The 24,536-nt window shown below is 42.0% G+C and overlaps 2 protein-coding genes across 8 annotated transcripts in view; one reads left to right on the forward strand and one right to left on the reverse strand.

Annotated features, from left to right (window-relative positions):
* Window positions 1-12,666, forward strand: part of CDC40 (cell division cycle 40) — a 38,190-nt gene extending 25,524 nt beyond the window's left edge. For all 5 annotated transcript variants that reach the window (XM_083497797.1, XM_083497794.1, XM_083497796.1 and 2 more), the window contains 9 exons: window positions 459-598; window positions 2,366-2,440; window positions 4,716-4,761; window positions 5,554-5,655; window positions 6,292-6,407; window positions 6,605-6,738; window positions 9,643-9,719; window positions 9,998-10,142; window positions 10,790-12,666. In XM_083497797.1, the coding sequence (XP_083353923.1) occupies window positions 459-598; window positions 2,366-2,440; window positions 4,716-4,761; window positions 5,554-5,655; window positions 6,292-6,407; window positions 6,605-6,738; window positions 9,643-9,719; window positions 9,998-10,142; window positions 10,790-10,967 (1,013 nt within the window). In that variant the 3' untranslated portion in view covers window positions 10,968-12,666. The remainder of the gene's footprint in view (window positions 1-458; window positions 599-2,365; window positions 2,441-4,715; window positions 4,762-5,553; window positions 5,656-6,291; window positions 6,408-6,604; window positions 6,739-9,642; window positions 9,720-9,997; window positions 10,143-10,789) is intronic.
* METTL24 (methyltransferase like 24) overlaps window positions 1-24,536 on the reverse strand; it is a 93,528-nt gene that overhangs the window by 8,080 nt on the left and 60,912 nt on the right. The window contains exons 5-6 of one of the 3 annotated variants that reach the window (XR_014524775.1): window positions 13,777-14,148; window positions 3,489-5,691 (exon numbers count right to left, since the gene is read on the reverse strand). Coding sequence is in view for 1 of the 3 variants with exons in the window: in XM_083497864.1 (XP_083353990.1) it covers window positions 13,834-14,148 (315 nt within the window). In the remaining 2 variants the exon portion in view is untranslated. Of the gene's footprint in view, window positions 1-3,488; window positions 5,692-7,274; window positions 14,149-24,536 lie in introns of those variants that run through there. The other 2 variants (XR_014524774.1, XM_083497864.1) reach the window with 2 other exon arrangements.

Below are 24,536 nucleotides of genomic sequence, written 5' to 3' on the forward strand. Positions count from 1 at the left end.
TGAAGTTACATGCAGTGTTTTAATGTACATTTCACTGCTTGGTGCCTTCGTCGAAGATTGCAAGGCGTGTGCAGAAATTGCAAACAGGATTTCTGAATTGTTTCTCATTGGATTTTCATAAACCAATAAAAAAACCCTAACATTGCAGTCAAATCACTTTTGATGTTTCTTGATACAGAACTGGGTATTTTAAACATAAATATATACAGCGTTGGGTATAGCATTTTAGCCTATGGAGATTTAAATTGTCATCTAAGAGGCATGAAAAAGCCAACTAGAATAAAGTATTTAAGATCATGAATGTGTGTATCTGGTCAGGAGTAGTTAGTTTTTGAGCTGTGCAGTTAGTAGATTATTCATTTTAATCACCATTGTGTCCTAAAACTGATTTCATTTGTGTCATATTTGAGGGAGGCGGTAAATCTGCATGTTCTAATTTTGTTTTGTTTATTTTGCAGTCAAAGACATGTATGACTATCAAGGGAGATCCTATCTTCATGTTCCTCAGGATGTTGGGGTTAACCTACGTTCAACAGTACCCCCTGAGAAATGCTACCTTCCTAAGAAACAGATCCATGTATGGTCTGGTCATACAAAGGTAAGAGACAATTAAAATATTAAATTTTCTTTGTTTCATAATTATGGGCCAGGCGTTATTATTTTTTTCCAATTTCAAAAATTGCCCTTGCACAAACTTATTTCATGTGCCAGCTTGTATTAATTCAGTACTTGGCGATCCTATATAGGTGGAGACACTTGTGGGTAGATTCAGCTGCCCAGTTCTCTTAGCAGAAGCCAGCACAAGGACTACTAGCACAGCTGAACTTTCCCCCGTGCTGGCTCCAAATCCTCTCTGGTGGGTGGGGAGAACAACCAGAATATGGGGTGAGAAGGAGAAATAGGAGGTCGAATGTCCAAAGTCTTCCAAATGCAGCACTGTATGGTGGCTCAGCCAGTTGCTAAACTTGCCAAATTGTTTCCTTTGCCACTAGGTAAGGTTCCTCTGCAGTGGAGGCAGGAGTGGGCTCTGCATTATCCCAATTCTCACCCATAGTTTAGACCGGTGTCATTAGGTGCACAATAGTGTTCGTTTGCTAATGGTGTGTGAAAACCTTATTGCTATATTCGGAACTATGAATATTTAATTTCACACTCTATATAGGCCATCATTCTTTCACCATTAAGCCATGATACAAGCACACAACTCCCCTGAGTTACTCTCCTAACTAATAATTCCCTGTCATGGGTCCCTGTTAGTGAACTAAACTGGCTTTGAGAAATGTGTTTCCTTATTCATACAGAGGTTATTTATATATTTTGCACTGGTAGTCCTCACTGTACATTTTGTAGAATTACAAGTGTGTTTCTGTGATTTTATGTTGCTAATCTTTGAGACTTTCTTAGGGAGCTTATACAAATTCAGATGCCTACTTAGAGATGGTGGGAATGGAACAGCAGAAATTATTCCTCAAACTTTAGCACATATAGCTGTCATTTAGATGCAGTATGCTTAACTTGAATCCATTAGGGCCCCCAAAGCCATGGACAAACCTGCAAAACCTTGATTCAGTTAGATTTGGAGTGCCTGCTTAGTAGTTACTCCCAGGCTTTTTCTATATGTCATATGAAACTATGGGCCTGTGTCAATGAAGTTGTCGCGCTAGTGAAAGCCAGTGCAATGAGTCCAATAGTGCAACAAAACTACCCCCAGTGTGTGTCCCCTGTTGTTGTTTAGTCGTGTCCGACTCTTTGTGACCCCATGGACCAGAGCACGCCAGGCCCTCCTGTCTTCCACTGCCTCCTGCAGTTTGGTCAAACTCATGCTGGTAGCTTAGAGAACACTGTCCAACCATCTCGTCCTCTGTTTTCCCCTTCTCCTTGTGCCCTCCATCTTTCCACTGTACTGTCCCCAAATTGGGTTGGGAGAACCCCAAGAACCATGCATGGGGTGGGGGTAGGGGGGGGAATTCCACTGATAAAGCTGTACTCTTAAAAACAATAGCAACAACCAGAGCCTTTTATTCAGCGGTGAGAATAAAAATCGGGTGAGAATAAAAATCAGCATGATTTCAAAACATTGATAATGTTTTGAAAAGGAACCCATTTTCCAAACACACAGTACACGTTTCTTTGTTAAGAGGTTTGGTGGGCACCAGTGCAACTTGTGCTACTTACTCTGTTCAGTAGTATCAAGATAGCGACCTGTTGAATCAGCAAACGGAATTGTTGCTGCGCCAACAGCTAAGTTAGTGGCATTGGCAGCCACCCTTTAACAATGAATGTCTCCTATAGGATTAAATATAAACAAGTTTGGAAAGAAAAGAAAAATATTTGTAGCTATTTCATAGTTGTTTTTATTTATAAGGGAGTCAGCGCTGTCAGACTGTTTCCTCTTTCTGGCCACTTGCTGTTGTCTTCTTCCATGGACTGTAAAATTAAGGTGAGTACCTTCAGAAAGTACACTTACTGCTGCCTACAGATGGTTAAATTCACATCAAAACGTGTTGGGATATGCCTCCCCTTTGACACCCATGTCAGGGCAAATTCAGTTGTTGCGCTAAAGTAATAGGTCAGGTTTATGATGGAATCTTCTGTTTATCATGAAACAAATACAGTGACGCTTTGATAATTGTAAAGCAACAAGAAGAAATATATACCAAGCAGTCCGCCGTACAAACTTTTTGTGTGGGGAGGGGAATCTCCTTGGTCAGTGGCTTTAACTTAGCCTGTAGAGGTCAAGTCATATACAGTGGTGCCTCGCAAGACGAAAATAATTCGTTCCGCGAGTCTTTTCGTCTTGCGATGTTTTTCGTCTTGCGAAGCACGGTCCGTCGCAACTGCACCTCTTCAAGCGGCTTTAAGAAAAAAGCACAAGACATTTTCGTCTTGCGAAGCAAGCCCATAGGGAAATTCATCTAGCGAAGCAACGCAAAACCGAAAAACCCTTTCGTCTAGCGAGTTTTTCGTCTTGCAAGGCATTCGTCTTGCGGGGCACCACTATATTCTGGTAACCTTTACTATTTCTTTCTGTTTCCTTCAATAATGATGACTTCAAATAGATGTCTGACATCTGTTCAGCTACTCTGCACTGACACCTTGCTCAAAACAGGCAGCAATCCATCTCCATAAGTGAGGGAAAGAAATGCACACCTGCCTCTCCATAAAGCAGAGGCCTTCGTGCATAACAGCCCAGTTTTGTGCTGTTTCTACTTTAAAAAAATTCCTGAAAGGGGGCTGCAAAAGAAATGGGCTGTCATGCATGCAAACCTTTGCATGGAAGATGCACCTCACATGTTACTGTTTGTGTTTGAGCTCGAAAGTGGATTGCTACTCAAATAAAGTATGTGGTACAGGCTATGCTTTTCCAAAACTGCTGTTAATTGAGACAGCATGTAGTAGTTCTCTTATGTCCCAGTCCACCACACTAGCCACTACATTACACTGGTTTTCTCTCTTTAGGGATGCAATATTTATTCAATTTATCTTAATTTCTTTTGATCAGTGGAAAATGTGACCCTGTTTTTTCAAAAGTGTATAACTGTTCTCTGCTGCCTTGCCGGATATTGTCGAGAGAAGAAAGTGCTAAGGAGTAAACCCTACACAAATCAGGAGTGGAGTCCTTAAGACGGTAGGATGGTGCCTTGTACGCCTCCTTCCAGCAACTCCTGCATCCAAGCTGGTGCCAAATGTATTGCTCTGCTTTCCTTTGGACCACATGAGTGAGGCTGAGAGAGGGGTCTCGTCCGTCTGGGCAGCCCAGGAACCCCCTACACACCACCCAGGATTGCGCCCCGCGAGGTCACCTTGGTGCTGCAAACGCAGCAGTATGTTTCTCAAGACAGGCGGGTGCCAACAATACAATATGTACTAAGACATGGGGGGGAGAGGTACACGTGGCACTTTCCTTCTCCATTACTGCTTCCCTTGTTTGTTTATAACGCAGTTCCAAGAAGTAGTTCTGTGAACATCCTATGAACCAGCAAGTTCTGTTGGTATAACATTTTTCAAATCACACAGTTAATTACATTTTGTACCTGTTTTGTTATATTATGGGAATTACTTTTAAAAAAACCATAGTGTTTCATTCAGTAGGTGTTCTAAAGCTTTTTTAACCAAGAAAGAATGTTAACAGTACTGGATCTGAAATAGTGTAAATGTATGTTTTTCTTAGGGACACGGGTGGCGTTGTTGGTTAAACCACAGAGCCTAGGACTTGCCGATCAGAAGGTCGGTGGTTTGAATCCCCGCGACGGGGTGAGCTCCCGTTGCTCAGTCCCTGCTCCTGCCCACCTAGCAGTTCAAAAGCACCTCAGAGTGCAAGTAGATAAATAGGTACCGCTCCGGCGGGAAGGTAAACGGCGTTTCCGTGCGCTGCTCTGGTTCGCCAGAAGCAGTTTAGTCATGCTGGCCACATGACCCAGAAGCTGTACGCCGGCTCCCTTGGCCAATAAAGCGAGATGAGCGCCGCAACCCCAGAGTCGGTCACTACTGGACCTAATGGTCAGGGGTCCCCTTTACCCTTTACCTATGTTTTTCTTGTTGGTTTTGTTTTGTTTTGTTGAATTGCTTCAAGAAATTTTATGGGAAGCGATTCATAAATGAGGCAAAAATAAGATGGGTTTAATTTAAAATAATAAGTTGTGTGCATTAGCTGTTCTACTTGCATTTTGTGTCTTCCTTAAACCATATTGTAAAATGTATTTTCCACCCACCAGCTCTGGGAAGTATATGGTGAACGAAGATGCTTAAGAACTTTCATTGGTAATACTTTTTTAATTTATTTTTTTTAAATCAGCTTTTTAATAAATGATAATTGCGTCAGATTCCAGTTGTGTGCTGCCTTTAGCAATATGTCCAAATATTAATGTGTGCCTCAAGGGAATAATTAGAAGTGATGGATGCTAAGAAAATAATTATTGAGCATGGTAGTTCAAAATCCTCCCTGCGGTACAATTCATTCATGTGTGGTACATAGCTAAACACACGTTTATCCCAAGTAAAGCAATTGGGTGGTACCAGAGGGGAGTGCAAGGGAAGCTCCCACCCCAACAAATAGCTTATCCCCCCCCCCCCGATCTTCAGGGCTGCTTGTTTTTAGAATGGGGTCATTAACGTGAAATATATGTATTTTTGCTCAGCATCTCTTTCCACTTACATTTTAAAAACTATGGTTCACGTGAAGTAGCTTAAGGACACCCTGACCCTAGTGAGGGATGGTGCACAGGTGGACCTGGGCCTCCCTGTGCGCAGCCACTGCTGAATTGAGAACTGCATGCGCAAAAAGGTGCTGTATCCCTAGTTTCCAGTGTTGGATTGAGAGCCACAGTCACAGCACTTGAGCCCAAATGGTTTGTGCTCTTAATTGGATAGAATAGCTTGCTTTTAAGGGGAAGCAGGGGCGATGGAGATGGGAGGACTGAATAGAGGGGGAGATAAAAGTGCCTGAGCCATATTGCAAATCACAGACACTGCGCGTCCAACAACTGCCCTAGTACCGAAAAGAAAAACGCCTGGTACCCTTTCCTACTAATACTGTATATATTTCTCCTGCAGGGCACAGTAAAGCTGTTAGAGATATATGCTTTAACAATGCTGGGACTCAGTTTCTCAGTGCTGCATATGATCGGTATCTTAAACTCTGGGACACGGAGACAGGTAGGCGAATGCTTGTTATGTTTCCTCTTCTGCTACCTGTATTTTTGTGAATGACAAATACAACTGTTAAAAGTGCAACAGGGTGGCAGGAGCGCAGATCCCTGTACAGTATTATCATCTTAGAATAGCTTTGCTTTTTGGATGCATTTAAACCGTTCTGGAAAATGGTTGGTTCAAAAGTGAATAAGGGTGTATTTATCAAATAGGATAAGGAAACATAGCTCAGTGATAGAACATCTTGACACTCTGGCATTGTCAGGGTGGGCTAGGAAACACCATTGTCTGAATCCTGGGGAGTTCACTGCCAATCAGGACCACTGTGAACAATCTTGAGTTAGATGAGTTAGAGTGGTTTGAGGGTAACTGCCTATATTTCTGTACTCCAGAAATTATATTTGTTGGCAAAACTAGGTTTGTTGCTTTGTATTGCATGAAATGGCCCTCAGTGGATTGGGTTTGGTAATCTGGATGTAAGGCAAATGGCACACCCTTCAGAAATATAGGTTGAGGCTTATTTTATTATGTGCAAAATTGTCATCCCACCATACAACCCAACAGCTACAACAAAACGAAGAAGCTGGGTATGTGAATCTCTTCCTCTTCATTGATCTGTTTCCCCTCCCATCCCCTCTCTAGGACAGTGTATTTCACGATTCACAAACAGGAAAGTTCCCTACTGTGTCAAATTCAATCCAGATGAAGATAAGCAAAGTCTTTTTGTAGCAGGAATGTCAGATAAGAAAATTGTACAGGTAAGTTAGAAAATTCAGAGTATTTGGTAAAGATCATGCAGAAACAATTTGAAGATCAAACCAATTGACTATTTAACCAGAATTCCTTTCCTATTGTTGCAGTAATAATAGGCTATTTCTGTTACAAAATACTTGGTTTTAAAAAATGGATCATTTTCTTCACCATTTTTAAGGAGTTGTTTGGATTTGTCTTGCAGTGGGATATTCGAAGTGGAGAAATTGTTCAGGAGTATGATAGGCATTTAGGTGCTGTTAACACCATCGTTTTCGTGGATGAGAATAGAAGATTTGTGAGTACATCTGATGACAAGAGTTTAAGAGTCTGGGAATGGTAAGTAAAAAAATTGTGTCTTGACTTTTTTATTAGAGAGGAAGAAAATATAGTTTGAGTAGTGAATGTAATCTCTTTATACTCCTCAATTTAGCCATGATGCCAACTGGTTGCAGAACTTTAGACTTCTTTCCTGTGAGTCTACCCAATCCAGAATGTTTAGTAATTTCTCGACTTGGTTTTGCAATTTATGCTGTAGAATCTAAGTTTTAGAACCTGGAGTCACAAGACTCCTCCCCTTCTCTGGAATTGATGATGCTGAGACATAGCATACAGTGACATGGCCTGATTCCTAAACCATGGTTAGCTTGCATCTCTGTACCAGCCCTGAGATAAAACTTAGGAGGGACCACAGTTTACTCCACATTTAAAGGGGATGTTGTCAAAGAAACAACGGGCAAATATGGCAAATAAAGGAGTATGTTTTCAAGTGTTGTGTCAAATACTGGGTTATTCGAGAAAGGATGCCAAGACACAAACATTTTACTTCCAGGTCAGAGACTGGAATTATCAGAATGAAGACATTTTTAGTCAGGTTTCTTTCTTTCTTTCTCTTTCTTTCTTTCTTTCTTTTTAAATGGAACCATTGCAATAAAATTATTTGTTTGGGCTTTGGTTAGTTATTGACTCTGGTGAAAGAGCACCACCTACTGGCTTTACCAGTACCACTTCATAATGCTTAAGGACCATATGAACATTTACTATAACCACGAGGAATGGGTAGATGAAATACAGAAATCACAGTAAATGCAAACGGATAAATTCATGGACTGACAATTACACCTAGTGTCTGTACTACCTCCATTATCCGAAGTGGTATAGCTCTAACTATCAGTTGCTGCGAATCTCAAGTGGAAAAGAGTGCTGTTGCACTGGGCTCCTGCTCTAATCTTTCTTGGGGGGCATTTTGACTTCATTTTAATGACTTCTGAAGTTGAATAATAAACTTCAAAATAGCAGAATGTTTGGTATAGTGAGTGAGAGATTGGTTGAGGGCCCTCACATCCTGTCGACTCAGATTTGCTGTGCCCTTCAGGGTGAGGGTTACTTGTTTTTTTAAACAAAAACAAATAAATGTGCGGTTTATCTAAAATGTGTAGGATTCTTTTAATGATGTGCTGCATAAAAGCTGGACATGAAGTACTGACGTTATTTGCCATAAGAGGGAAGAATTTGATTACTTTGAATTTATATGATCTCATGGTTATATGAACAAAATTAAGCTGCAATTAACCTTCATGAGAGCATTTACACTCCATCTAATTTGTCATTAATGTGATGTATGTAAATATTATGGAGGTTAATGTAGCTGTGTAATGAATGGTTTCTGCATTGTTAAATCTTCAGTGCCACCCACAGACGCTGATGATATTTATATCAGCCATAGCAATTCTCAAGAGTTTCCAAAGACCATTTAGTTAACCAAAACTAAACAGTTAAATGCCTTGAGCAGAATCATGAAGCAAAGGAAATTCTAGTGGGAAATCTTTTATTCTTTGTACAGAAGCATGTAAGTGTGCTGAAGTCCTTTAACTCTCTCCTACTTGCGGCAGATCTTCCCATGTATTTATTTTCAAGTATTTATTTATTTTTGAAAAACAAGAAAATCATGTTGAATGCTGCCTTTTTCTTTCTGCGAATCTTGAGATATTACTAGGAACTATTCATAGTGATGGTGAAGCAGCAGCCAACAGGATTGAGCCTTGCCCTCCCCCATTAGCCCACGGTTCAAGCTTCCCTACCCAGGTCTAGAGCAGGGGTAGGCAACCTAAGGCCCGGGGGCCAGATGCGGCCCAATCGCCTTCTCAGTCTGGCCCACGGATGGTCCGGGAATCAGTGTGTTTTACATGAGTAGAATGTGTCCTTTTATTTAAAATGCATCTCTGGGTTGTTTGTGGGGCATAGGAATTCATTCATTTTGCCCCCCAAAATATAGTCCGGCCCCCCACAAAGTCTGAGGGACGGTGGACCAGCCCACGGCTGAAAAAGGTTGCTGACCCCTGATCATTATTCAAAAATAAAGAACTATAGAGATCTGCAACAAAGTGCTGCAGTGCATACCCAGGAGTGTTCCTTTTCAGGGCTCCAGCTAGCATAGAATCAGGAGTCTTGTGACATAGTGTGGGTTTGTGAAGGATAGGTAAAGAGACTCCTCCCCAACTCTTCTCTTTCCAGCCCTCCTAAAAACCACCTCCACAGTGCGCATAATGCCAAAGGGGTCAGATTTAAAACTGGCTGCCTGGCCCAAGCCTGAGTGCACTTTGTTGTTTTACACAGGGAGGGGAGCTCTGGAGAATGAGAGAGGGAAATGCTGCTGCCCCACACCAGCTGTCATTTATGACATCTGGTATAGGGCAGGTGAGTGTGGCTTGGCCAAATGGCAGGCCTCATTAGGCCTGTGGGCGAGGTATGTCCCACTGCTGCCCTACCCCATCCAATGCGCTATAAACTGTTAGAAGCTCAAGCCAGCTGATTCCTTCCTCCTCCATTGTTCTTTTGTTTATTTCCAGCTGATACCTTCAACCTTTCAGGGCTCAACTGCTGTTTTGAGGCTAGGGTTTTTTCCTGAGCAGGTGGTCACATTTTGCTTTAACTGGCAAACTACTGTATGACAGAATGCAGAAACCCCACAACATTGTCCAGGGCAGGGGGCTCATTTCACTTCAAAATGGTTAGGCATTAGACCACCCACTTTCTGCATTGAAGGAGATTGTGTTTCCTAAATTTGGAACACAGGGAGAAAGAAAGTAAGTGTATTACACATGGCGTTGTTAGACACTGCAGAATTCAATAGCCAAGTAAACACATTTAGACTGCAGACCTCTGGGCCCCTCTCATCTCTTAATTTTGTTTACTAGGTGTATGTCTGTAGTATTTCATCCATATATTTGTCTTCTTTCATAGGGACATACCAGTAGATTTCAAATACATAGCAGAACCAAGTATGCACTCAATGCCAGCAGTGACTTTGTCTCCAAATGGTAAGCCAATGTATCTTCTTAGGCCTCTCATAGAATAATTTATTGTTTTAGAATTTAGCGCTTGAGGCTCCATATTTATGGCAGAATACAAATCCATGTTAAGTCCTATTACAACCAAAATAATTCATAATTCCATGTCTCAGATTGTGTGTCTTTGTAGAATGCAAAATTGGGGCTTTATTTTTTTAAATGTACTATGGATATCAGATGTAGAAATCTAAGTGCATGAATTTATTTTAAGAATGACATTTAACATTTTTTTTTTTTACTCTTAACAGGGAAGTGGCTGGCTTGTCAATCGATGGACAACCAGATTTTGATTTTTGGAGCGCAAAACAGATTCAGGCTAAATAAAAAGAAAATATTCAAGGGCCATATGGTGGCTGGGTATGCTTGCCAAGTAGATTTTTCACCTGACATGAGGTATGCTTCATTATAGTTCATCTGGCTATTATGGGTTATCATGTCCCATTTTGATTTTCAGACTTTTTTCCCTATGGTCTGATTTTGGACTCTAGTGTGATTTAAAAGATGTTTTTAAACTGTCCAAGGAGTCCTCATATGTGTATAGTCTGTAACAGTGATTCCAGATTAGGGAGGAGGATGAGTGTCCAGGTTCCTCCATCCAGTAGTCAAGGCTGCACATGTGGTTGCCCAATACTAGCAGTGCTGAGCCTTTCGTTTTTGACCGAATCTAGGGGGAGGGGAGGAATTGGGGGGTTGTCTTCACCTTCCTTGTCATATGATGGGGCAACATGAGGAGAAATTGGTTTAATTATTTTAACCCTTTTGAGCAGCTGATTTGCATGGTGATACTGACCACAGCGGCAACCAGTTGGGCAACTGATGCACACAGCATCTTGTAAGCAGCCCACTGCTGGGCAGGTAACTTTTGAGGCCATTGTGATTAGCGTAATTCATCGCAAAAACCCTGCAGTAGAAAGTAAGCAAGGAAAGCAATTAATATTTCATCTGCTTTCTGTGTTAAACCGTATTTTGGTGTTTTGACATAACCCTTCAAAATTTGGTTTCAATGGATTGAAGCAATTTTTTATTTCTTTTCTTTGAAGCTATGTGATATCAGGTGATGCAGATGGAAAACTGAACATCTGGGACTGGAAGACAACAAAACTATACAGTCGATTAAAAGCCCATGACAAAGTCTGTATAGGTGCCGTTTGGCACCCACATGAGACATCTAAGGTAATCACTTGTGGATGGGATGGTCTTATTAAGCTGTGGGACTGAAGGCCATACTGGAGAACTCTAAACTTCTCATCACTTGGTGAACACCTGAGATTTTGGAACACCTATTCTGCAACAAAGATGACCTGACATTAGAATATAAAGATGGGTTGCCTCAGGTATTTCAGTATTACAGTGCACATATACCATATGGGGAATTCAGAAGACTTCATCTGAAACTATTATAAGCTTAAAGTGACCAAATGAAGTGGTCTAAATGGAATACCATTTGTAAGATATTTTAAAATTAAATTAAACTGAGGAGATTTGTGTCTAGCTTTGTGTTCATGAAGCTTCATAAGCTTCACTCTATCCTCAAAAGTGCACAATTTGGGAGAAAAATGTTTTCATTTCAGCATTGTAAGATGATGCACCTGTTTATAAATACTGTTTGGCAGTACTCTCAAATTTCCAAATACATTGGATATTTCTGAGTGTGTGTGTGTGTGTGTGTGTGTACAGTATAATAGAAGTTGTTAGAATTGTTTTTGTATTTTAACAGCAGTTGCTGGTCATGTTGAAATACACAAAGATTTTATATGTGCAACACGGTTGTTGTTTCTTTGTGAGGGCAATCCCCTCAAACCCAACAGCCCGGCTTGAAAATATGAAGGAAAGCCTAGTGCAGAGACCCAGATAGGCAGAGGATGTCTGTTGCTATGTTTAGCTCAAAGATGGGTTCCATCAAGTCCTGGATGTTTTTCTTCACCATTATCCATTTTGTGGAGCAGATGGATATAGCTAATGGGTTAGATCAGAAAAATGCTTACAAAAGGTGATGAGCATGAGGTACATTTAATAGCTCCTCCCACTACCAAAAGGCCTTTCCTGGGTGTTAGGGCATGCTGCTGAGTGTGGTGGGCTGCAGCACATGGGGGCTAAAGCAGAAGTCACCAAAAATAGGGTGGAGCACCTTCTTTTTGCAGGAGCCCAATATTCAGCAATCCACACCCTTCCTGTAAGCCCCCAACACCACAACCCATTCCGTTCACCGAGGGACAGGCTGTTTGTGGTGAGATGGGACAGGAAATACAATTTATGCTCCCTCACCTCCAGGTGTTTTTCTCAATCCCATTATATTTGCAGATGCATGGATTTGGATACATGCTAAGAAACTCTTCATTTTTATCATGACTCCTTTTTATACTTATTATTGACAAGTCAGGTTTCTATTCTTACTCAAAGATTTTCTTTTTATAATGAAATAAATCCAAAGAATATTATGTATATATGTATAGAAGACAGTTAACGAGTAATTCATCAAATGCTGTTTTAGCATAAGCCCCATTCAGCCAGTGGAGCTTGTGCAATTAGTGAATTACTGCCTTTGGGGAGATGCTTCCAAGAGGTAGAACTGAAAGCACATTGCAGCTTCATTGCCATGTGACCACCTATGTCTTGTAAATGGGCACTTTAATATCTATTTTTATTTCATAGAATTATGTGTTTTGTGCTAAACTACTGTACATATGTCTCAATCCTCCTTTTTACAGATCTTATTTTTAATAAATGTTTTATATTAAAAGATGGATACCAGCTTAGTGTAACATCTCTAGCATTGTCTGCAGGTGGCTGCTGCTTCTTCCTTCCTTTCTTTTTACTCTTTATTTGGTATTAAAGTTGTAACTGCCTAGTTTTCTGCAGTGCCAGAGTGTAAATTTATCTTTCATTGAATTTATTATATTAAAATATTGTGGGAGAATTTCTTTGTGCTGTACGTTTCTACAGTTGAAGGTGTGCAGCATCTTCAGAAATCTAGAACCGCTTCACGCATTTCTGGTAACATGGCATTTATAGTGGATGAAGCATGTAAGAATACTACCTTATAGCTACGCAACTACTTTTTCATTCTAAATACATGCATCAATAAATTGTTGCTGCCAAATTTGTGTTTCCCATCTACTCACCCACTGCTACATGTGCTTCATCTAAGGGCCTAACTAGGCATGATCTCACACTGTTTTTTAAACTTAAAATCAGCTGTTTGGGGGGCGTTTGTAGTAGACTCATAGCATGGAGAGAGGAAAGGTTTCACCTTTTATCACTGCTACCATAGTCCCAGTTCCACATGCCTCCTCAAACAGCTGTTTGCCCGATGGGTGTGAAGCATGCAGGCACCTGTGTGCCACTTTGGGAGGATTCAGATAGGCCAATTGCAGGGGGCTTAATTCCCCCAGAAGCCCCAGTCTGAGTTGCCTTTTGAAAACCTTGGCTGTTGCTGTGTGAATTTACACAACTTTTTTGTAGTTGTGCATATGTAGTTGGTCATGGACCAAAACAGACACATTTCACACATGATGACGGGCAGTTAATAACAGCATATGTTGTAAACCACCATCCTGATAACCTTAGCCCCCGCCCCACAGAAGAAAGCTTAGTATTTTAAGACAGCTTTTTTTGGGGGGGGATGCTATTCAGCCATGAAGAAACAATTTATTTTCCACACATTTTGAGTTTTTAATCAGTATGATGATGAAAACATCTCAACAGGCTTGGGCTGGGCAGCAGCCAAGTGCATAGATAAACAAAATACTTTATCTTAGAAGAGTTGAAGCCTGAATTTATAGAACAGGCTTACTCAAACTCAGCCCTCCAGATGTTTTTGGCCTACAACTCCCATGATCCCTAGCTAGCAGAACCAATGGTCAGGGATTATGGGAATTGTAGTCTCAAAACATATGGAGGGCAGAGTTTGAGGAAGCCTGATATAGAAGCTATGCCTTCCTGCTTTGTTGGGGAACAAAAATATATTTTTATTATATACCACAGCTGCTGTATTTGCACTTTGGGTAATTTTTGACAGTGAACTCACCTTCAATAGTACCACTGAAGGGGATGAGTCGCAGTTCTGTTCCATAGACCGAAGCCCCTATTTCCATCTTGTATTCACCCAGCTCAGTGTATAACAACTACTTGCGTTGAAGGCTTCCCTTTTTAGGAACATCTGTGGTTTTGATAAGTCTTTGTAAGTGTGAAAAAGCCTGAAGTCTTTCAGTTCTAACTCTTTGAGGAGACTGTACCAGTACCGAACCACAGTGCTGTCATTGCCGCTGACCTCAAATCCCGGCCAATGAACATGGATTTCCAAGACCAATTGCCCTATGTGTTCCACAACGTCCTCTAGGATCAGGTTTTCCAAAATTTTCCACTCTGCACTTTCCATATCTGCTTTGAGGATATCGATCTGCAACAGTATGACAGGAAAGCATGAAAAACAGGCTCCTTGTTTCATAAATCAACTGTCATATGAATCAACTGTGTATTTACTATATCAAGCCTCATAAGAGAGGCCATTTCCATGTGATTATTAGAGGTTAGAATGGTAGATTATTTACCACAGAAAAGAGATTGCAAAGGAGGTATAAAAAGAACTCATTATTAGAAAACAGAGACATGCATTATAGTGAGATCAGTGTCCCCCTTGCACAACTGACCTCTACATGTGCAAATAAGACCTATGCTTCCTTTCTTCATTGCAGCCCCTCCCCCCCCCGTGCAATCTGCTTTGGAGTTTGGTGGGCCACTGGAGGAGATGGAGGGGGCTGCAGGGAACAGAAGAAGAAGCCTCATCATATCTCTTGGCATATTGTTGGGTCCTGTGCATAGTATTTTATGCACTACTAATAAATTCATTTTCCAGGTGTGGATCCTGATGTAACTGAACAGTTCTCTGTGCTGATACTGGTTGTATCTTAGCCACTGGAACATCCATGCTCCCTTTCATATAACACAATAATGATAGATAACCTGATGAAAATTATCATGCAGAAGACTTCCCAAATAAAAGACCACACACACACCCCTACAACACAGAGAGATGTACCAGCCAAGAGTTTGTCAATAGAGATTGCTCAGCTGTCCTGACTACCCTTTTGACTGACTTGGCTGAATGAAGTGCTATCTGTCATTTCCATGGGCACTCGATTCATTCCTAAATACAAATTCGTTCCTGACTGCTTCACAGTTTCAACAGTCGCAAATAACTTGACTTTTAGGCATCAATCCTTGCCGGGGAGCAAGTCCCATTGAACTAAATGTGAGTTACTTCTAAGTAGATGTCTGTAAGATTGTGCCATTAGCATCTATGGAACATTTTGAGAAAAAGGAAATCCTCTCACTTGTCATAGTCTCTCCTGGTGAAAGCAAAAGTCACTATCAGGAACCAAAAGAAGAGACTTTATTAACGTGGAACTTGAAAAGCAAATGTCACAATAGCATCCACATTTCCTATGAAAATTATTTCAAGTATGGTGACTGGTGTTCCTTCCTTAGCCCCTGCACTGCCTATGCCCCCAACAGATCTAAAGGCAATTACAACAAATGACAATCATTAGGAGTAGGAGCCAGCCAAAGTTCAGCACTTTCAAATTCCACTATTTCAACAGCAGAGTCAAGTATGTGTTGAACCTTTGGCTTCAGGTGGAACATGACTATGGAAAACAAGAGACATCAGTGGAAGCGGCAAGGAAATGATTGTGGCTCATGGCTGTGAGCACCAAACTCTAGGATAATGAGTTGCTCTTAAATATCCCAGTGTGGTACATTTTACTATATAGTCCCTAGATCATGCAAGGCTATTTAAAGGAACTAAGCTTATAGATTGCTTTTTTAAACAGGACTAGAGCATTCCCTTGAGACTGGATGTCAAACATCTGAAAGGCACTCGTCTCTTCTAAAGAAGAAGTACAAACATGGAATGCTATGCAGATGTTTGCTTAAGTATATTAATTACTGCAGGACTGCTACTACTGCCAAAGAAAAATCCCTATTAATGCTTTTGCAGAAGAGGATTCATAGCAATTTCCTTACTGTGTGTGAAAGAGAACCTAGACTACTTAGCATTCACGTCAGACATTTGTTGTCTCCACCCAGATCCACAGCTATCAGTTTATGTCTTCCAAAAGGAGAAAAGAAAAAGTCCATCTTGGAAGATGAAGAAAAGCATGCACTCGTCACCAGGCTCCATCTGGTGATAATTCAGTTGTGCCATCTCAGTTTTGCTGTGTGTGCCATCTGCATGATTTTGCTTCACGCCCTGTTTAACTCTTCAATACCTTTTAACTGCCTGCAATAATTAAATTAGGGTCAGAGCAGACAGTGCAACCTCTTTGTGGGGGCTGCTTGACAGAGCAAATGTGCCCACCCAGTGAACTACTTTTGTGTAGTGACCTACTGAGTGGGTGGATTTTCACCTGGGCAATCCTGGTGGTTGCTCTTTTTTCTATTTGTGTGGTGGGACCCCATACAGAAAATAATTCAATACATGCAGTAGGCAGCAAGCTCCTACTTAGGGCAATTGAAAATGACATCCACAAGACATCTGTTTGGTGTATTAGGTCTTAAATCTTTTTTTGTATAGGGACAAGTAACAAAAGGTTCAGATATTGTACATCCCATATTTAATACGGTACAGGGGGAAACTGTCCTCCCCAAACAAAAATAGAGAATTTAGACTACTTGGGAAATATGCTCATATTGGTACACAGGTAGGATTCATTCACACAATCCATCTGGTGCAGTCAAAAGCAATAGATGGTTCACGAAACAGAGGAAGCCTATTTGTGCAGGAATGTTTGCACATAGGTCATTCACAATAAACAGCCTGATAGGGAGTGGCAGGGGGAAGCCTCGCTGGGCATACAGGTCGAGAGAGAGGAGGGGTGGAAATGTATAAATGGTGAATATGCATTGCATTTAGTAAAATGTTAAAAGTATCATAAGATACACTTGAAAAATTAGTTTAGTTCCTGCAGTTCTGCAGAAACATTAAGCCACAGGCGACACATTTAACCATTAAAGTTCTTGTGCCTTCTGTAAACACCCAGCTCACTGGTTGCTATGTTTCCATGTGACATATAAGGTAACCAGGTATATCTGAATAGGAGTATCTTAAGATCTATTCAGAGAAAAATATGCTCCTCCATCAATTTTGTGGGTATTTAAAAAGAAACATCTCCCCACCCCCCGCCCACTGTTTCCAGTGGGAGGGGAAAAACAAGGAAGTGGTTTAAAGGAGCTCCTTAAGTAGACCACATGTCATCCTCCTTTAGGTTTAGGGAATCCCTGGTGGCTGAGACAGCTTTGCACTCTTCAGAACCAAGCTGATTCCGAGTCCTTTCTCAAAACTGCCCCAACGCATACCACTTCTGGCTCTTCTGATGTCAGAGCTCCAGTGTTGGTAGAGCCAAGATGCTGGAGGCCTCAGTGGCAGAAGGGAGGAGGGATCCAACACCAGATCTCTCTCTGACACTGCATGCTTGCACATGGTTTTAAATAAGAAGAAAGGGACATCTCCCTTACTGAAATAGTTACGTAGAAGAGGAGGGAATTTCAACGGCTGCTACTTGTCTCACAAGCTGCGATTTCCAGGATTTTCTCTCTTGCACAACTATTGAAAGCATAGAGATCCTCTTCTCCTTTGCAGTTGGTTCAGGGACCCTAGAGGAGGGGTAAATAACCAGTGGCTCTCCATATGTTGCTAGACTACAGCTCAAATCCTCCTTGACCATTGGCCATACTAGGGGAAACATATGAAAGTTCAACAACGCCTGGAAGGCCACAGGTCTCTGCTTTATAGAAAAACAGGTGTACAGCATGGTAAAAAATTTAAGGGAGTTTCCAGTTTGCATAACTATTGTAACTAGATATCTGCCTTCTCATACAAGCATTTCCCTTTTCTTACACACCTGCAAATGCAACCTTTTCTTTTTTACATAAGAATCACTTGGCTTTTCTCCCTTTCCACTCCATCAGTGACAGGATGTCTTTTGTGGAAATGTTTCTGTCACATACCAGACCTTCAGGTTTGCACAATAAAAGTGGATTAAGCTGTTCTTTCACCCTAGCACAACAAATCCACTTTTAAAAAATAAACTTGTGTGGTTCAGAAAATGACAAGGAAATGCACTGAGGGTGCATCCAGACATCCTTTTCATGGTGCATTCATGGTGCTTTGTGCTCATGATGGGATCTAGGTGCTCAGTGGTTTCTTGGTTTTGGGGTTTTTTTAAAAAAGAGGTGCTGGCATTCATATACTGATAAGATTGCTGTACCAGAATAAAACAGCTGCCATTGGCAGCAAAAGAACAGGTGCTGGTATTCCGTATAGGGAGTTACTGTCACAAAAATGCCCTGACATGCAGCAATGTGTGATCCCATTTTCAATACTGCTTGCTCCTACAGAAGTTCTGGGATGGACATACTGCTTCATTTCCAGTTGCTGCCTATCCTAAAACTCTCCATGCTACAATAATAATAATAATTTATTATTTATACCCCGCCCATCTGGCTGGGTTTCCCCAGCTACTCTGCGCAGCTTCCAACAAAAGATTAAAAATACATTAAAACATCGGTCATTAAAAACTTCCCTAAACAGGGAATGTTCCAGGATTGTGTGTTACTGCTTTTGTCCAGCTTTTGCTGTGTCTCCAGATGACAATAACTGCAGTAACAATGGGGAAGCATCACCGAACAACACATAAAGCAGAATCATGTGCGGACGGTCTATTGTTGCATCAACAACATTGTGAACAACACACACACACACACACACACCTGTCGAGTGGCCTGAAGAGGGTGAGATGAATAAATAACTAATGGGAACCTGTGAAAACACCCTGTAAGCAAATTGGGAAGAATGCTCATAGTCTAAACCATAACAAATGCTTAATAAAGACCAGATATAATCTAATCTTGATGTAAGGATAGTGCACACAAGTCCAGATGAATACTCAGTATATGGGTCATCTGGAGGGGCTTTTAGGTTGTGGTATTCTGGCTTTGATGCCTCCCTTCACCTCATGTACTCTCAAGTTAATGCCCAAAAGAGTTGACAGCCTTGCATTCAGGAGGACAAGCAGCAGGTATTTAGCTCATAACCTACAACATTCACAAAACTGAACTGAAATGTGACTGTTATGAACAGCATCTCCAGGATAAAGTGAGCTGCCGGAAGAAGAAAAGCATAAGCTGTGCCTCTATATCTGTTGCATACGGGAAAGCTCACAAAAGAAAGATGACAGTATTAAGAGATAGCGGGTAGCCAATTCAAAGTTTGACACTACTTGCACTGCTCACACAAAAATGTTCAGCATGCTTAGAAAAAGAAAAAAGATTGACAGAAAAGCACAGCATCTAAAATGCTCCAGCATCTAAAACCCAAAACAATGACTGCCATGTAGGGCAGATTTCTACCCTCAGCTCTAAAAAAAAAGGTGTGAGTAAGTTAAATAAAGACATGAACCAAATAGATGTGCCTTTCTACTCATGGCTTCCTATACATTACTGTTGTGTTACTAGTTACAGATAGGTAGCCGTGTTGGTCTGCCATAGTCAAAATAAAAAAATTCCTTCCAGTAGCACCTTAAAGCTCATACCAAGAACTAACTTAGTTGGTCTTTAAGGTGCTACTGGAAGGAATTTTTTTATTTTGTTGTGTTAATAGTGCACGTCATTCTGGACAGTTCTGTCACCAGACGCACACCCCACATAGACACTAAACCCATGTCAGGCAAGGGGTGTGTGATTCTGTGGCCCTCCTGACAGGCCCTGCTAGCTGGCTGAGGAGAGTCCAGCAACATCTGGAAGGCCAAAGCTCCCTCAGCCCTGATGTAAGGGCTGCTCTGGACGAGCACAGGCCTGTTCCAGTCAGAGCTCTAAGGAAAGAGGACAGCAGATATGTACTTAGCAACAGAAAAACAGATCTTTGTGGAAGTGGCAACATCACCGCTCTTCCCATTGCACCCAGAATGAAGCCTATTAAATCTTGAATTAGAAAGTCTTCCTCTTTCTCTCTCTGTGAGACACACTCTCTCTCTCTCTCTCTCTCTCTCTCACACACACACACACACACACACACACACACACACACCCCAGCACAGCTGTCTGCTCACTATAGGAAGAAGTCCAAGTGGGCAATGCTGGCATTATTGCTCATGTGCCCCTAAGCAAAACAGGTGGTCATGCCACCATGCACACATTAAAGCTACATTTTCCCAGACATTAATAGAATAGGATAAGGCGGCTTCATGGTGTGCCAAAGATTGATTTTTCCTCCTTATTTCCAGATTCATTTTACAGTGTGGAACTGTAGGAAATTTCCAGGGAAGGAGCATAGCACATACTTTGCCTACTTAGTTCAATCCCCGATTCCATGGCATATTTAGCTAAAAGGATCACTTTGCTGCCTGAGATCCTGGAAAGCTGCTGTCAGTCAAGAGACATCGAGTCACAGGAAACTGCTTTATACAATATCAGACTTTGGTCCACCTAGCTCAGTTTTATCTACACTGGCAGCGGCTCTCCAGAGTTTCAGGTAGGAGTCTCTCCCAGTCCTGTCTGGAGATGCCAAGCATAGAATGTGGGACTTTCTGCATACATAGCAGATCCCCTGCCGCTGAGTTATGGCCCCTGCCCTAGACAATTCAGGGATGGATTGACCTGGCTTGGTGTAATGCACCTTCCTTTGTTCTCACAATGCACACTCCCTACTCCTGCAATTTACTTGAACTGTTTTTAACTTCTGAATTTTAAACTGTCCTGAGATCTGCTGCTGAAGGGCATGCAACAAACTTAGCAATAATACTGCTGCTGCTGATATTGTTGCACACCTAACCTTCATTATTTCAGGCCCAATCATAAAAATGGAGATGCCAAAGGAGTGTGCAGGTTCTTAAGCATTCTACCTACGCGGTGCTTATCACCAGGACACCATGAGCATCTGAAAAACATTTTATGTTCCTGCTGCAAATTACCCTCAGGAGAGACAAAAGAATGTTGCTTTAATGATTCGCCATGCATTTGCCAGCATTATGTTCCGTGTATAATCTGTTTCCCTGGTGCTACATTGTCATTCTTTCACACGCTGATGCTGAGTATGGGAGACTGGGGAAAGAGGAGACAGATAAATTTGAAGTATACTTGTGTTTACATGCAATTTCTTCAGCAACTGGAATGAAAAGTAATAAAGACTTCCAATTTCTAAACCCGCAGGCCCATAGCCCCTGCTCTACTCACAGCCGTGTGGAGCTGGTGCACTTAGCTGCTACAACAGCTACAAGGACGGATGAAATCCAGAGCTCATCAGAGAGCCTTGAGATAGCACTGACAATCCATTTCCGGTTTCTTTTATATGACCAAAAAACATACTGGGAGTGCACTTGTAGAAGTACTGAAAGGAATGTAACATGCCAACTGGACTCATTGTTGTGGCACAGTCCCAGTCTATGTCTTAATTTTTTTTTTTAAAAGCTTCACAGTTCCCTCAGCTTCCATTCCCTAGAGGCAGGCAGACCGTGGAAGCTCCTGCCAAGTCTCAGTGCGCAAGCTGTGCAAAGCTTGCTGTCTGGCAGGGAAGTTGGGCAACTCTGACAGTCATTAACGCTGTGATAGCCGCATCCCAAAAGGTGGTAACAGTACCTTTCCTGGCTATGTGCCACCTGTCAATCAGAGCCCACCCGGACAAGGAACCCTTCACAATGGAATTTGGCCAATATTCACCGTCCATCCAATCAACCTGGTGCTGCATTACTCAGGGGCCTATGTTTGTGAGTAACTACTTAGGATAGTTGCTTAGATACTTAGATAGATACTTAGGATAGTAGCTCGGTCCCAGCTCCAGCCAACCTAGCAGTTTGAAAGAATGTCAAAGTGCAAGTAGATAAATAGGTACCAATCTGGCGGGAAGGTAACGGCGTTTCAGTGCGCTGCTCTGGTTTCGCCAGAAGTGGCTTAGTCATGCTGGCCACATGATCCGGAAAAACTGTCTGCGGACAAATGTCGGCTTCCTCGGCCAGTAAAGCAAGATGAGACTTGCAACCCCAGAGTCATTCGCCACTGGACTTAACTATCAGGGGTCCTTTACCTTTACCTTTTTACTTAGGATAGAGGAGACTTGGTATCAGGGCCAGATGAAGACATAATAATAATAATAATAATAATAATAATAATAATAATAATGTAATTTATTATTTATACCCCGCCCATCTGGCTGGATTTCCCCAGCCACTCTGGGCGGCTTCCAACTGAATATTAAAAACAATACAGCATTAGACATTAAAAACTTCCCTAAAGAGGGCTGCCTTCAGTTGTCTTTTAAAAGTAAAATAGTTGTTTATTGCCTTGACATCTGCTGGGAGGGCGTTCCACAGGGCAGGCGCCACTACCGAGAAAGCCCTCTGCCTGGTGCTGAGATCGTAACCCTAGTCAACCTTAAGAGATCCCATAGCACATGAAACACCTTTAAATGAAAGTACCTTCTGAATTCTTACTTAGCATATATGAAAACTTTTTATGCTCAGGAACATAAAATCAGTTACAAACACACCCTGTGTGTTATGCACATATCATAAAATTTAGAAATAAATAAAAAAGCATTTAGAGCCCCCTCTAAATCTGAGGCCTCAAGCTGTAGTTTACTTAGCATGAAATGTGTGAAGTGCTTTTTACTTCCTTTCATGCACTATTCTGCCTTTCCCCTTTTTGTTCTCTTAAACCCCTTTCTCTTAAAACTGGTTGTAGGGGATTAATCATGTGTTGTTGTGACTGCTCACAAGAAAGTCTTCTCTCCACGGTGCCTAGATCTCTGGGCCCATGCTGTTTTCATATCTAGGGAGAACTGTGGGAAAGCTAGCTGCCCTCCTTCATAGGGGAAGAGAGGTGTGGGCTGGATGCTCCCACATCTTCCTAACCAGGATGAATTTCTCACAGCCTTGAGGACTGCCCTTCTCTCAAAGTCAGAGGAAGGGCTGGTGGCAGCAGACCAAATGGTTAGAGACAGGAGCTGTTCCTGTTCCCAGGAGAGAGGGAGGGAATGAACTCTCAGGCTTTCGCTACAATAGTCAGGGCCAAGGGGGCCTTAATATCTGCAACAACAAGGTTAATGGGATTTCTGATATATCTGGCATTGACCTGAGTGCCATTTAAAGTTCCCTACAGAGAACAATCAGTTGAGAGTAAGTACCTGAGAGAAGCTATTTGCTGGCGTTATCACAGCATGTGATAAAAGCCACTAGAGAAAGCAAGATATCCCAATTTACCACACATCAGGTTTCCTGCATCTCTGTACATAACAAGAGATCATATCTGCAGTGCTTGGGTCCAGAGAGACTTACCGTATTTTTCGCTCTATAACACGCAGATTTTTTCTCCTAAAAAGGAAGGGGAAATGTCTGTGCGTGTTATGCAGCGAATGTGTGGTCCCTGTAGCCGAAAAATAAGGCAAAAATCAAACCGCGCTTCAGGGAGAAGGGAGCTCCGTGAGAAAGCTGTTGCTTTCCTGCATTCTGCCTCAGGGTCTCTCTGCCCACCCTGCTCTGTTTCGTTGCTGTGTTTGCTCAAACGGAACAAAGAGCAGGGAAAGCCCCTCCCCTCCAGGCAAGTAGAGAGGAAAGCAGAGCGTCCGAACAAAGAGCAGGGAAAGCCCCTCCCCTCCAGGCAAGTAGAGGGGAAAGCAGAGCGTCCCTCGCTCTATCCTGTCCCTGCTCCGGAGGGAACAATGTTTGTGAAGGGAAGAGAGATTACAGGTTCGGCTTAAAATTCTGATTTGACTTCCTGCTTTTTGTTTTTGGAGACACACAGCATTCAAATATGCTTTCTTCCATTTAAAAGGATGAAATCCTTAAACAGTGGCTGGCTTGTGTGGGTGGGTGGGGGAAAACTTTTGCCTTCCTTTCCTCACGTTATAGCCCTCTCCTGCATTCTTAGCCTTCTGTGTTTTTCCTTCCCTCCCCACTTAAAATGTGGTTACAAAGCATGGATCCACATGGATCCTCAGGATCTTTGCATTGGGTCACCCCAAATTCACCATCAGAGCACACAGCATGTCCATGGCTACAGCCTGTCCCCCCCAAAAAAAATCACACACCCATTGTTGCCTGGGGCTGCAATGGTGCAAAAACGTGGTTACAAAGCATGGATCCACAGGGATCCTCAGGATCTTTGCATTGGGTCAGCCAAAATTCACCATCAGAGCACATAGCATGTCCATGGCTACAGCCTGCCCCCCCCCAAAATCACGCACCCACTGTTGCCTGGGGCTGCAATGGTGCAAAAACGTGGTTACAAAGCATGGATCCACAGGGATTCTCAGGATTTTTGCATTGGGTCACCCCAAATTCACCATCAGATCACATGTCTGTGGCCACAGCATGAATCACAAAAATGATACGTCCACTGTTTCATTCAGAATATTTTTTCCCTTGTTTTCCTCCTCTAAAAACGATGTGCGTGTTATGGTCAGGTGCGTGTTATAGAGCGAAAAATACGGTAGGTTACATAGCCATGGTGTCAAAGTTAAGCACTGTAATCTTTTCTGGTTGGAAAAGAAGGAAGAAAATAATTTTCCTAGTTCCTATACTTTGCATGGATGACAAATTTACCACATTGTATATTTACATGTTTAAGCCATATGCAAATAAAGGAGTGGATTGTAACGATTTCCCTTCTTATTTGGGCTATTCAGGAAGAGTTCACCCCATAACAGCTGTTCCATCACCATGACCCATTCTTGGCATAGGGAGCATTTGGTGTTTTGCTCTTGTAGGATTTGTTTAGGATTCTGTTCCTGGGATATTA

Source organism: Podarcis liolepis (assembly GCF_965112155.1).
Source record: "Podarcis liolepis genome assembly, chromosome: 3".
Classification (NCBI taxonomy): domain Eukaryota; kingdom Metazoa; phylum Chordata; class Lepidosauria; order Squamata; family Lacertidae; genus Podarcis; species Podarcis liolepis.